The following is a 12,570-nucleotide window of genomic DNA, read 5'->3' on the forward strand; positions in this document are numbered from 1 at the left end:
GGTTATGGCTTCACGCCTGTCTAGGATGTTAAATGCGGTCTCTAACCGTTTGAAGAATATTAATGTTTTTGTCAATGTTGTAGAACTCCATTGTTTTAAATTACCAGTAGTGATTGTTACATCACCACGAGAACGTTCAGTGAAGAACATGTGTGATCTTACCATTTACAGGGTTAATGTAGATGAACAGATTATCGTTTTATTATTATAATTTTTTCGGACCGTTTGATAGGACGCACACCACCCATTGCGAGCTTTGGCCTACTACTCCCCTCTACTGGCGCTTCCCAGGCGTACAGTGGGGGCTCAAAGTTATTGGCATCTGCGATAAAGAAAGGAGACAGCGAGACAGTTGTCCGCACGCAGCATAACACTGGCGCTTAAATATTTCAGAAGTTCTGGAACAGCTGGGATCACCATTAAGAAAATAATTGAAGGCATCGTATTTCATGTGTTTGATTTATGAAGGTTGGCAGTTGGATACCTAGAAACTGGATGCAACTAGAGGTTGTGTTAGAATATCTCGTAAACCAGCTTGCTAATGGTTTGAGAACATCTTGAAAGTTAGCTAGTTAGCTAAATTATGATCAAAGCAAGATAGTACTTTTCTTGTAGTCTGGACTATATAAATGCAAATTACTTTATAGCGTGATAAACGTGTTATAACCAAGTAGTCACTTAGTTTAACGAGCAACTTGTCCAGGTAACGGGAATGCTGTAACGTTAGCTGGCTAGGTGTTGCCTGCCAGCTCGCTAGCTGGTTTCATTGATGGGCTGCAGTACGTAGGCTACTATCAGCGTGAGAACTGAGAAAAGGCGCATCCTTATTTTTTTTTACCGATGAAGTAAGTTACAAACTTTCAGATTCAAGGACTGGGGTTAATTACAAAGTTTGGACTGCAAGCAGTACGGAAGTCGGTGTACTTTCAAATGAAAAAAGATCATTAAGAGCAAGCATTTTGATCTTGTAAATTCGCAACGATGGCTGGCGTGGTGCGCACCCTCAGCCGGTGTTTGCTGTCAGCCGAAGCCAGTCGGGAGCGAAGTAATAGCAAGGAGAGAAACCTGGATCGAGATGTGAATCAGGAGCGAGAGGCAAGGCGCCGGAGTCGCGAAATCGATGCCATGCTTGCCCGTGAGAGAAGGGCTATCCGCCGCTTGGTGAAGATACTACTGCTCGGAGCTGGAGAAAGTGGCAAGTCAACCTTTTTGAAACAAATGAGGATTATCCACGGGAAAGTGTTCGACCAGAAAGCATTACTGGATTTTAGAGACACTATCTTCGAGAATATCATTAAGGTAACGAGAAGTTCACAAATGATGTAGTTTTAATATGTTAAACAATTGTTAACGTTAACATCCAAATGTATTGTAACTCTATTGTAACTATTGTAAAGTGCATGCGGGCAAATCTCATTTGAGGGCATAATTCAGCGTGATTGGCAACCATAAGGCCTTCTCGACGTAGAATTTAATAATTTGAGATAAACTTAAGTTAATGTATCCCAGTTATACATATAGCTGTCAGATTACAAAAGAGTACAACTGCTTGCTGTAAACACTTTCTATGTGGAAAATGTAAGCATACTGATTGGAGACAAAGTCAAAGACCTAAAAACACAGGAACAAAAGCATTGAAATATACAGTTGTTAATTGGGAATTGAAGAATGCTTATATTAGGCCTATTTGGTATTAGTGGTGTAGTAATTTGTAATGGTCAAGTCAGTGCAAACTGTCAAAGCTTTTGGAGAAGAAAGTGAGTTTGCAGGAGAAAATGCTTACAGAATTCACTTAATGGTAATGATGTTTACTGTCATAAATTGCAGGGATTCAAACGGAAGTACGAAGTATAGTGGTATGGGCGTGTGCACGCAGAGAATGTTTTGGGATTCATTCCTGAACGGGACACTGCTGGTCACTAGAGGAAGGTGCTAGTTCTTAACCTGAACTGCTTATAGTTAAAAGTGAAGCCAAAAGGAATAGTGACTATCAGGTCTCTCAAGGGCTGAGCCATCAGCAATTTCTATAATGCAGTCATCCGTTACATAACTTCATTTGTTTGCTGTGCTGACTCTTAGGGGGTCTTCCCACAAGCCTGTAGGAAGCATTATGCCCCATAGACTCACTGGACGACTTGGGGTATGGTAACCACTTGCTTACTGTTGGGTGGTCAGCAATACATCCAGTTTTATGCTGCCACATTGTTTTTTTTTTATAAGTTCATCCGAATGTTCGGCAAAGCAGAGGTGGAGAGCTGCCTCATATATGACTTTCTGATCCATCGGGCTTGTTTGGCATGTGAGAATGCAGCCTCTTGTTACGCCCAGTGTTATGCTAATGCCCCCTTGGCCTCCTGGGAGAGTGGCTTCTCTGTCTTCGTTGGACTCTAAATGCTGGTGTTTTTCAGCTGTCTACACCCCCCTCACCCCCCAACGTACAGCCATCTTTCTCCTTGGCTCTGCAGCATCTGTTTTTTTTAAAGGGCTCTGTGGGCTCTTCTCTGTAAAAATAATCTCTTCTCTTGAAATAATTAGGCGTTCTGGAGAAGACCGGTTTGTCTGTGAACCCCAGGGAGCATGTTTGGTTTGACGCACAAGTTTCACAACAAGCCAGCGGCCCTTTCAGCGTCTGCACATCAAGCTAACGGCCCCAGGCTCTCTCTGTTGGGTGACTGCTGCTTTTCTTGAGGACTGATCAGCATTCAGTACAGTAGAGAGACAGGCTAGGCTAGGGTATACCGGTCCATGGGTCCTTTTCATATGCTGGTTCTTTTCAAATGAGGTTTTTATACAGACTCATCTAAATAGCATCTAAAAACACTGGTGCTATTTAGGATAGCAGCCTAACCATTTCCGCATGGTTGTGTGTGTGGTGCCTATAAGCTCTGAATATGGTCTGTGATTCGTCGAAAAGAGTTGAAGTCCTTGGCTTCCCCTCATTTCTGTATAATAAATGATGACAGTGCTGCATGCACCCTTTCTCTTTTGCTTTAGCTTAGACTCAAACACAAAATATGTTCCTCATATTTCGCCTTTCTTCTCTGATTGGACCAGCTGTTAAAGGGTGTTCACCGGAGGGCGACAAAAGAATTAGGCTACAAAAGGGTTTATGGCAGACTGACATTGTGCACTGAGGCCACTTCTTGCCGATTGTCAGTTTTATTTTTTGTTTATTTGCTCTTATTGTATGAACAATATTTTTTGCTTCCATATATACAAGGTTTTGCAATTATCACATTAAACAGAAAACGTCCAACCCTGCAGGATGCTTCCAGTCATGCATATGAAAGAATACAAACCTAACGAACTGAGCAGATACTGGATTGTCAGTTTATAAATAATATTGCACCTGCTTCCCTACAGTCATAATGATTCTATACCATGAATTAATCATTTTGGATGTAGCTACACGTAGGCTAATTGGCAGAGGAGCTTTCAAAAGCCTCTATAGTTTGTTCATTTTCAATTTTCTTTTTTGTCCCCCAATTTGAAATACCCAGGGCAGCAGGGTAAATGGGAGGGGAACACACTGTACTCGGAAAAGTGTCACTACCTGAGCGATACTGAGGCCGAATATGTCTCAGGCAGCAGTACACATGGGCAGGTTTATCATCGTTAAAGATTCGGTTTTGAACCGCGTGATACATCAGCGTACCACGAATCAGCGTTTTAAGTGGGTAGTCCATCTGAGAACGCGCCGCGGTAGATGGTTTTATGCAGCGGCCTGTGCAATCATAATGTAGGCTATACATTCTTCATATCGCAACACGACTCCTGGGTTTTATTCTGTCCTCCGAAAGTCCCCGTTTGCACGTCTACTGTAATTACCGCCGTGCTTTATTGCTGAGGCGACGAACTTTAATGAGAAGTGAAAAGCGCATTAACGACTATAGGTCCATGTTTTTTAAACTCGTTTTAAAATTGCATAAAGCCAAAGGCGGGGCGCTTTACCATCTCTGGCTGCATTTCTCAACGCTTGCAGCACGATTTGCTTTACATTCGGTTATTTCTTTCAGGCTTGACCTGTGACCATGTGAGTAAAGACCAGTGTTTTAGGTCAGTAAAAGCCGTCCCCATTGGCCGTTGTTTTCATTACAGCCAAGCGGGTGGTTAACTGATTTCCTCAGAGAGCCCCAGCGTAGCAAGTAAAAGAGCGATCCCTGGAAAAGCCCCTCTGGCAGAACTCGGAGGACCAGGGATTTCAGCTGGAAAAAAACAGCTGACGAAGCTGGGAGCTGCAAATGGAGAACAGGCAAAAAATATGGAGAAGACGCACGAGCACGTAGTTGCAGAATCTGCACTCTTTTCAGTGATTGACATCACTTGTATCAAATTCCACCGTAAACAAACGTGAATGGTCTTATAGTACCACGTACCGATTCAGTTTCTGTTTAGTGACATTTGGTGTGACGTGGTCATTTTCAACATTTTATTATTTCGTATCAGTATCCAAATATAATGCAATACATTTAGGCTTAATGTCTGGAGTATGGAAATTTTAATGTAGGCCGTAAAGTGGGTACTGCTGGTGCTGGAGAGCAGCCAGTGTTCCATGGAAATATTCCTCCCCTTTGCGAATTCTAAAGGCTTCAGCCCCATTAAACGGCACCCGTCTCTGTAGCGGTGCCAACCCCGCTGTCTGATTCTGTTGTTTGTGCGAGACATCCAGCTTGTTAGCAATTGTCTGTGGTCATTTATAGCTTTGCTAGTTTCAAATAACTGCAGCTGATAAGCTTTTTGACATTCTGCACAGCAGCTGATAATTTGTAGGCTAATCGCTTGTAAATAGTAACTTTGCCAGCTAGTGAATAATCCTCACTTTACACATCACAAAGCACCTGGCAGTTGGTTGTGAACAGGCGAAAAAACAAAAACAAACACCATCTAGGAAAACCAAACCTAGACCTACACAACAACCAAAAACACAGGACAGGATTGCAGGATCCTAACAATAACAAAGAAACAAAACATTGAAACAATGACTGAACTAAAGCTCTATACCAATTGTGCTGTTCTTGCTTAGAGAAATCAATCTCTCTCTGTTTCCTGTGGACTGGAAACCTTTTTATACTGGTGTGCAGGTGATCCTGATCAAGAGATCAGCTGACAATATTGACACTCCATAGCTCCACCCACATTCCATGCTGACAGATGTAAACACAGGCACCACAGAAAAATGCAAAGCAAAAAGGACAACGTAATAGGAAGGAAACATAAAATGAATCGTGTAGATTCATGAACATAAAGATTCAAAATATTTAAAAAAATAATAATGTCAATAATCTTGGCTATACATTGGTTTGGTTTTGGTGTCTGTTTTGGTGTTTATTTGTGTATAATGTCATACATTTCCGAATCAACAACCTCCACTTTATTGGGCAACATGCAGGTTTGTCATGAACAAATTAGCCTTCTGCTAGTGAATGGAAGAGCTTATAAAACTGCACAAGCACTAAAATCCAAATACAAACTTTTGTGCCTTTAAACTGTGGGAGGTTACAGCATTAGCAAATTGTAACAAACCTGTGTGGAGTTCATTTTTTAGGTGATTTTTTTACATAGTCAGATGAAACTGACGAAACAAAATTAATGAGCTTTTTTTCTTATTATACCAGGACAGAAGACAGGCATATTGAATTTGTAAAAGTCAATTTTTCCCCGGTTTGATGTGTTCTTGTGCTACAGGGAACACTGATCTGAATTTAGCACACTTGAAAATGTGTGACCCAAACGGAGCTCTTAGCATGGAAAGGCGGGTATTTTAAATAGTGGTCTGACCAGCCAGTCATAACATTGAATGTCAATCGCTCCACGAAAATACTTTTCTTCACTGGTATGAACTTCCCAGTCGTATTCAGATAGCATGAGCAATGCATTGCCATAAAGTACTGGATTTATCTGGAGGCTTTGATTGAATTTCAGATGCCCTTAAACTGCCAAAACATTTTTTGATTGAATCCAGGCTATAGACTCTGAAGTGTTAAAAAATCATCCAGGCAAGGACACTTGATTTAACGGGAAGAACTTGATTTAACGGGATGCATGTACTACCGGAACACGCATGCAGTGCTGCCTGTCGGGCACCGTTTTCACTGAATTACAAGTAGCCTACTTATAATCGTGCATGAATTGAAAATGATCAACCGAGATAGCTGGCTCAGTTTGGATGATTTCCTTTTTGTGCATCCATCCACAGGCCCGTGTAGGCCTGTTGAGTCGCAGAAAGTGGCACCGCGTTTACCTCGTTTTCTTTCTCTTGGCTGGTCACTTTTGCCTGCTTCGCGTGCTCCTGTCGCTTCCGATAAACCGGCGCACTTTATCTGTGCCCAAGGCTCAGGTTGATGCTGAAATGAATTGCATTACTTAAACCTTAACAGCTCTGAAAGGTTGCGTCTCTGTAACCTCTCATCTATTACCTTTATAAAATAGAATGTAAAACGTTTTTCGGTGCCGGAAAGGCAGCAGCCGGTGAAGGAAGAATAAAGTTTCTTATCGTGTTCTGAGGCGACGTGCCTCCTTTTGCCCAAACTGTAGCTGAGAATGAAGCTCCCAAAGGAAGTGTTAAGCGAAGAATTTCCCTGCGTAGGTTTTTGCGCATTTCCTGCGCTGCGCAATGGAGAAGTTTTGGCGGCAGCGGAAGCCGGTATGCGCGTTGAGAGGTCGCTGTGGAGGGCGTGCTCTGAAAGGTCTGCGCTGTTTGCCCTGAGAGCGGTTGAGATCGTCTCTGTCTAAATCCACAGACAAGCCGATCAGTTCATAGATTGCACTGCACGTATTTATTTCAAAAAAATTGTTAGTACTTAAACCTTTGGATAAAGCAGGCTACCAGTGAAGCACACAAGTGCGTACGGGAAAAGGGTACCGGGATGTCCAGCGTTTCCGTGGTATTTTGGTGGAAATTCTAATTGCTCTTGTAATCTCACGTATGACAGAAAAACACCTCATTATAGACCGACACCTTTTTACTCAGGAACTAAAGACTAACGGAGAGAAAACTGCAGAAAGGCAAGGCCGTTAAATGCCAGCAGAGAAAGTGCCATGTCCCCAGTTCTCAAAATTTGATACCTCTGTGACATTTTTTGAAGGCCTTAAACTGTTTCGTTCCCTAAAGTAAAGTAGAGTACCAGTGCTTGGAAAAAAAGCCACGAAAAGTACGACCAAGAGGGGATATCAGATGTTAAATCCGCAGTAACTAGGCCTGCACGTGAGTCAGGGGCTGCTTGAGAAACGGTGCATGAGCATTTACGTGCCTGAACGAGTCCTCTGGGTGAGGTCGCAGACTCTCTGATCGACTCACCGAGGGAAACTCAAACGGGTATTTTATTTTCTCGTGACAAATGCAGCAGAGACAAACAGGACCTTTGCGGGGGAATTTTTGTCTACTTTTTAAAACTGTGCGTTCGTATACAACTCATTTTTGCAGGGACGGCACTGTTGTCGGAACACGCAGGGAAAACGTTTATAATTTCCTGAAGGACCGTGGGGTAGACCCACGTTCATCAGGACCAGGTAACGCCAGAGGTCACGCGAAAGAAGCTCCCGTGAAATCGTCTCCCTCGCGTGCGTCTGCTCCGCTCACCCCTGACTCAGCCGTAATGCCTCGCGCGTGTCATAACAGCGAGCGTGTAGCGCCTGGGGGTGGTGACTGTTCCTCTGCTGACTAGGCTAACCTTCAGCAATGGAGGGGGCTTAGGGGGCCTGCCTCCGCATCGTATTTCTGTCTGGCGTCCCCAGACAGCGGAGCCGCGCCCCTGCGACATTCACACACGGTTTCTTTTACCGCCAAACCCGCAGACCTTACTCCTGGGAATACGCGGCTGGCTTCCACCTTGGTAGCTCTCACTGCTAAAACACTGCAAAAAAACTTACCTAGTAAGGTTATTTTGCCTAATTTACAACATTTATTAATGGAAGTTGAATTATTTATGTGCAGTACATGAATTAGTGAAGGATTAATGTTAATTAATTTAAATTCTGGGAGCTGATCTTTACAGTTGTGGTGGTTTCTCTTCTGGGTTAGTATCTTAGTACATCACTTCAGTCAGAAATATTAGGCTAATTGTCCTTAATGTTTGTCTTTTCGATGCGTTTTCCAAACAGTTTGTTTGTGTTCAAAGTCGTCTGTAGTTTTTGGGCCGGTATTCAGGCCCAAGTGCATCATGGGTCTGAATACAGTGGCAAATAAGTTCTTATTGAATTCCAATACACCTGCTGTTCTGTGGGTGGTTTGATGCAGGAGATTGATAGCTTTTAGTTGTGCTTGTTTTCTAGGGTTAAGGGCATACCTGGGTATTTTGTTAGCCTGGCTGCCGTTTGCTTTGAAGTAGCAGCCTTGTCCCCAATGGTTGTTAGCGCACAATTGATCAAAAAACGGTGTGAAAGGCATGCAACTCCCTCATACTTTGCCTATCAAAACTAAATTGAGAGCTACAGGTAATGGAGCAGGTCAAACTCGTTCGGTTTGGAGCAGCCTGTCATGGTAAATTTCACTACAAAAGTGACTTAGCACCCTGCGCCAAGCTACGCTTGCTCAGCAGAAAGTGCTTATGAAAGCAAATAGCTTAACATAAATTAAACTATCTGTGCTGTCTGTAAGAATGGGGGAGGGGTGGTGAATGAAGGCATCCGGACAGTTGGGCATGTTTAGTCTCTGGTAGTGTAGGGTAACCTCCAGGAATTTATTAAGAATCTCTGTAATATAATAAGCGAAGCGATCGAGCTCCCGGGAGAAGCCCCTCGCAGGGGCTTCGCGTTACGATGCCGTCGAGCCCGAAGACCCGGCCCACGCAAGCTTGTGTGCAGGGAGAGTGTTTATGTGTCCGTCTGAGTGCCCTGGTCAAGGTCACCCTACAGCGGCTCCGCTCGGATGTAAACACCCTGCCTCGTCTACGCTGTCGTACGGGCAGAGGGCCAGAGCTGCGCCGATCGCCTGAAGGCCTCGCGGCCTTCGCCTTGAAGACGTGAATACGGCAAAGGGGCTTTTTTGTCTCTTAAAGTCCAGCTTAACTTTGAGGTAGGCCTACAAACTCTTGGGTTTCGCGACTCTTTCCAGATTATGTCAAATTCCTCGTTTTGTCCCTTTCCGCGCTCAACAGTTTGCCGTTTCGTCGCGACGATTTCGAGAAGCATGCCCGCATCCGTTGTTTACTACAAGCCTGAGAAAGAGTCTCAGGCATTCGACGACTGACTGGAATGTCTGTGGCAGAAACAAGCGTAAACGGAGCGTTTATCACAGCAGGCTCTAGATACTCAGCGCGCCTTCCTGGTAAGGTTAACAAGTTCCTGTCTGTGTTGAAACCTTAATGGGTTAACGTGGTGGTTCAGCTCTACAGGAACAGGGCTCTCAAAGTTAAGCATGGTCTGGCATTTCCGTTACTACTGATAAAGCATCTCTGCTAATACTGTGTCCACATTCCATGTGGAAGCGGAGCTGTATGTACAAAGGAAATGGGAGTCTCTGATTGTCTAAACCTCTCCCATGATATTTGGAAAATTTGTGAACATACTTTTTAATGCGTACATTTTAAGAATTTGGGAGTGGGTCCAGTTTGTAATAGCTGAGTCCAGTACAGTACTATCAATATCTTGTCTACAGAAATTCTAGGGGAGCAACAGATTTCATGGCTTGAAGCTTGCAGAATATAAAAAAAAAAAATGAAAGCCTATTTGTCAACTCCATTCAAACTAAAGGCAAGGCATTTTGTCCTTAAATCTGAGTTACGTTGAAAAGGGCAGACAGGACAGCTCTGGTAAAAGATGGAATGCGTAATTCGGATGATCGAGAAGTCTGTCAAAAGTCGGATCGGTCCACCCATCCACTTGTACGTGAACGTGCAGGGAAAGCATGTGTCTCGTAGATAAAATGCACTTCTTAAAATCCGAAATTGAAAAGCCAGCTGAGAGCGGGCTGTCAAGGTACGAGGACATAATTCACCATGCAATAACACCACTGTGACAGCTTGGGGAGGCTCAGCAGTGATCCGCATACACTAAAAACACTGGATACGACTGGCCACGAGGAGCGTCCCGCTACAGGATTCTTGGAGGGGAGGGGACAAAAATAACTGACGCCAGTGTATTATTTACCTTATTCTTGAGATGGCGTGTGGCTGTCAACAGTAGTGAACCAAGGAAAAATTTTTCTAGCACTGACAAAAAGCCCAGTATCGTATGCTGTGTTATAACTTAACAGCAACATAATATTGATTTGATGGTAATGCTCCACTGTAAGGCTGGTCAGTTTAGCCTTTAGCTTTAGAATGTAGGCTATCTTCTGTAAGTTTTAGCAACTGTTGTCAGGCATACCGATGTGTGTTTTAAGAGCTTTTGGGGGGGGGTTGGGGTCTTGCAGAGGGTCTTTCACTTGGCTTTTGTACAGGTTTTATGTTATAAAACTGCCCTCTTCAGTCTTCTGGCGACATCATTATTTACTTCATGGGTGCAGTCAAATGCCAAACTCTTGTAAACCCTGGTGTGAGGTTCTGGAGAAGGAGCCAAAATGGCAGATTTACCGGACGAGTTGGGGACATTCAATACTTAATGCGGTGTTACTGTTTGTCCACAGCCAAAGGGCATACTCGCTTACTTCATTTACGGAGCTCTTTATAATAGGCTGCCTTTTTTGTTCATCCAACAGGAAGTAGTAGGAAACCACAGGTTTTTTTTTTATTTTTTACTTTCATCTGCTATTTTATCGGTTTACATAATTCCTTTCCAAAGGTTATTCAGAGAGGAGCGTAATGAGTTCTGCGCTCATCAGGGAGAGCCTCTTGTGGGGTGAAGCCACGGGTGTCCATCCTCACAGTACTGGCTGCGGGCAATTTAAGGTGGTTATTAAAACCGAACTTTCGGGAAAACCGTTTGCTTGGCCGTTTATTTATTTTTATAAATGTGCCCTGTAAGGGCAATTAACTTTGGTTTGCTTGCGAAGCCCAACTGAACTCTCTCCCTGGGGCCAATTTCTAAACATGAAATAGTCTAAAGTGACCTCCAGTTTAATCTCTGACTGTGCGAAACAGTTAGCTAATTTGAGGAAAAACATTAATCAGTCGTCACGGAAAAAATCCTGTGCCCGTCTAGTTTTCTTGTTGTTGTTTTGTTTTGTTGCCTGAAATATCCCGGTTTTTGTTGAAATACTGCAGCACAGTGTGCTTTCCTTGTTAGAGTTCACATGCACTGTCGTGGTCTCTGTGAAATGTCTGGCTTAACCCAGCGGCAAGGGAGAACGTCGGTTTCGATTCGTCGCTCTAATTGGTCGCGTTGGGCGGCAGTGTAACATAATGGGTAAGGAACTGGGCTTGTAACCTAAAGGTCATCAGTTCGATTCCTGGTTAGGACGCTGCCGTTGTACTGTTGAGCAAGGTACTCAACCTGCATTGCTTCAGTATATGTCCAGCTACATGAATGGATACAATCTAAACGCTATGTAATGAGTCGTGTAAGTCTGCTAAATGCCTGTAACGTAATGTAATGTTTCTCCTCTACAGGGCATGAGGGTGCTGGTGGACGCCCGGGACAAGCTGGGCATCGTCTGGCAGAACTCGGAGAACGAGAAGCACGGCATGTTCGTGATGTCCTTTGAGAACAAGGCGGGCGTGCCCATGGAGCCGTGCACCTTCCAGCTGTACGTGCCCGCCCTGCGGGCCCTGTGGCGGGACGCCGGCATCCAGGAGGCCTACGGCCGGCGCAGCGAGTTCCAGCTGGTGAGTGCGCGAGGGGAGCTGCACTAAAGACTGAAGTCTCCCAAAGGCCTGATTTCATTGGCCGGCGATTCATCCGTCCTCTTGCGTGATAGCAAGCTATTGATAGCCTCTTCCTGTCCACATCTCCTCAGTACAGCCTTTTTATCAAAGACCACCCCACCCAATGGCCATCTTGAAAGTAACTATCGTTTTTTTCATGAGCTCATAATGGTGGCTTCGATGAAGTGGAGGGGGCCTTGACGTCTCTCGTGGCAACGAGAGAGAAATCTTTTCCTATTTCACTGTGGCCACCGGTAATGCGTTTATATCTGCAGCTCTCCAATGGGAATACGGTACACGTACCCTGAAGATGTGAGTTTTGCCGAGGCGAGATATCGTCCTGATCCACATTGGTTTCAGACAGAATCGTGAGCCGCAGTTCACTTCTGCTTGGAACAGATATGGACCAGGATGGTATCACCGCGAGAATAAGACATTAGGTTGCGAGAATAGGTGGGAGAATAAGTGCGAGAATAAGTGCAAGAATAGGTCTTTTGGTTTCCACGGCCGTTTTCCTGAGAACCATGAAGACAAATTTTGAAAATTCAAAGTTGTGAAGGTTTGTGCAGAGTGATTTAGGGTGTTTGATTTCCTAGTGTTCAGTGCGTATATTCATGAATCCCCCACAGCAAGAACCTAAATCATATTGCCCCATGCCTTGGATTTTATTCCCATAAAATATTCACACAGACTTCTTCTTCAGTTGACTCAGTTACATTTGTACTCAAAAACTTCCCCTGTGACTTTTTCTAGCCTAATCCCCCACATTTAGTATGAAATCCTGAAACCCCAAAGCTCTCAACAAACTTGTAAATTCTTTTACTTCAGA

At 44.1% G+C, this 12,570-nt stretch overlaps 1 protein-coding gene across 1 annotated transcript in view; it reads left to right on the forward strand.

Annotated features, from left to right (window-relative positions):
• The first annotated feature begins 277 nt into the window (after positions 1–277).
• gna12a (guanine nucleotide binding protein (G protein) alpha 12a) overlaps positions 278–12,570 on the forward strand; it is a 39,909-nt gene continuing 27,616 nt past the window's right edge. The window contains exons 1-2 of the mRNA XM_064314798.1: positions 278–1,299; positions 11,487–11,702. Coding sequence (XP_064170868.1) covers positions 982–1,299; positions 11,487–11,702 — 534 coding nt within the window. The 5' untranslated portion in view covers positions 278–981. The remainder of the gene's footprint in view (positions 1,300–11,486; positions 11,703–12,570) is intronic.

This window comes from Anguilla rostrata, chromosome 17, assembly GCF_018555375.3.
Source record: "Anguilla rostrata isolate EN2019 chromosome 17, ASM1855537v3, whole genome shotgun sequence".
In the NCBI taxonomy this organism is placed as follows: domain Eukaryota; kingdom Metazoa; phylum Chordata; class Actinopteri; order Anguilliformes; family Anguillidae; genus Anguilla; species Anguilla rostrata.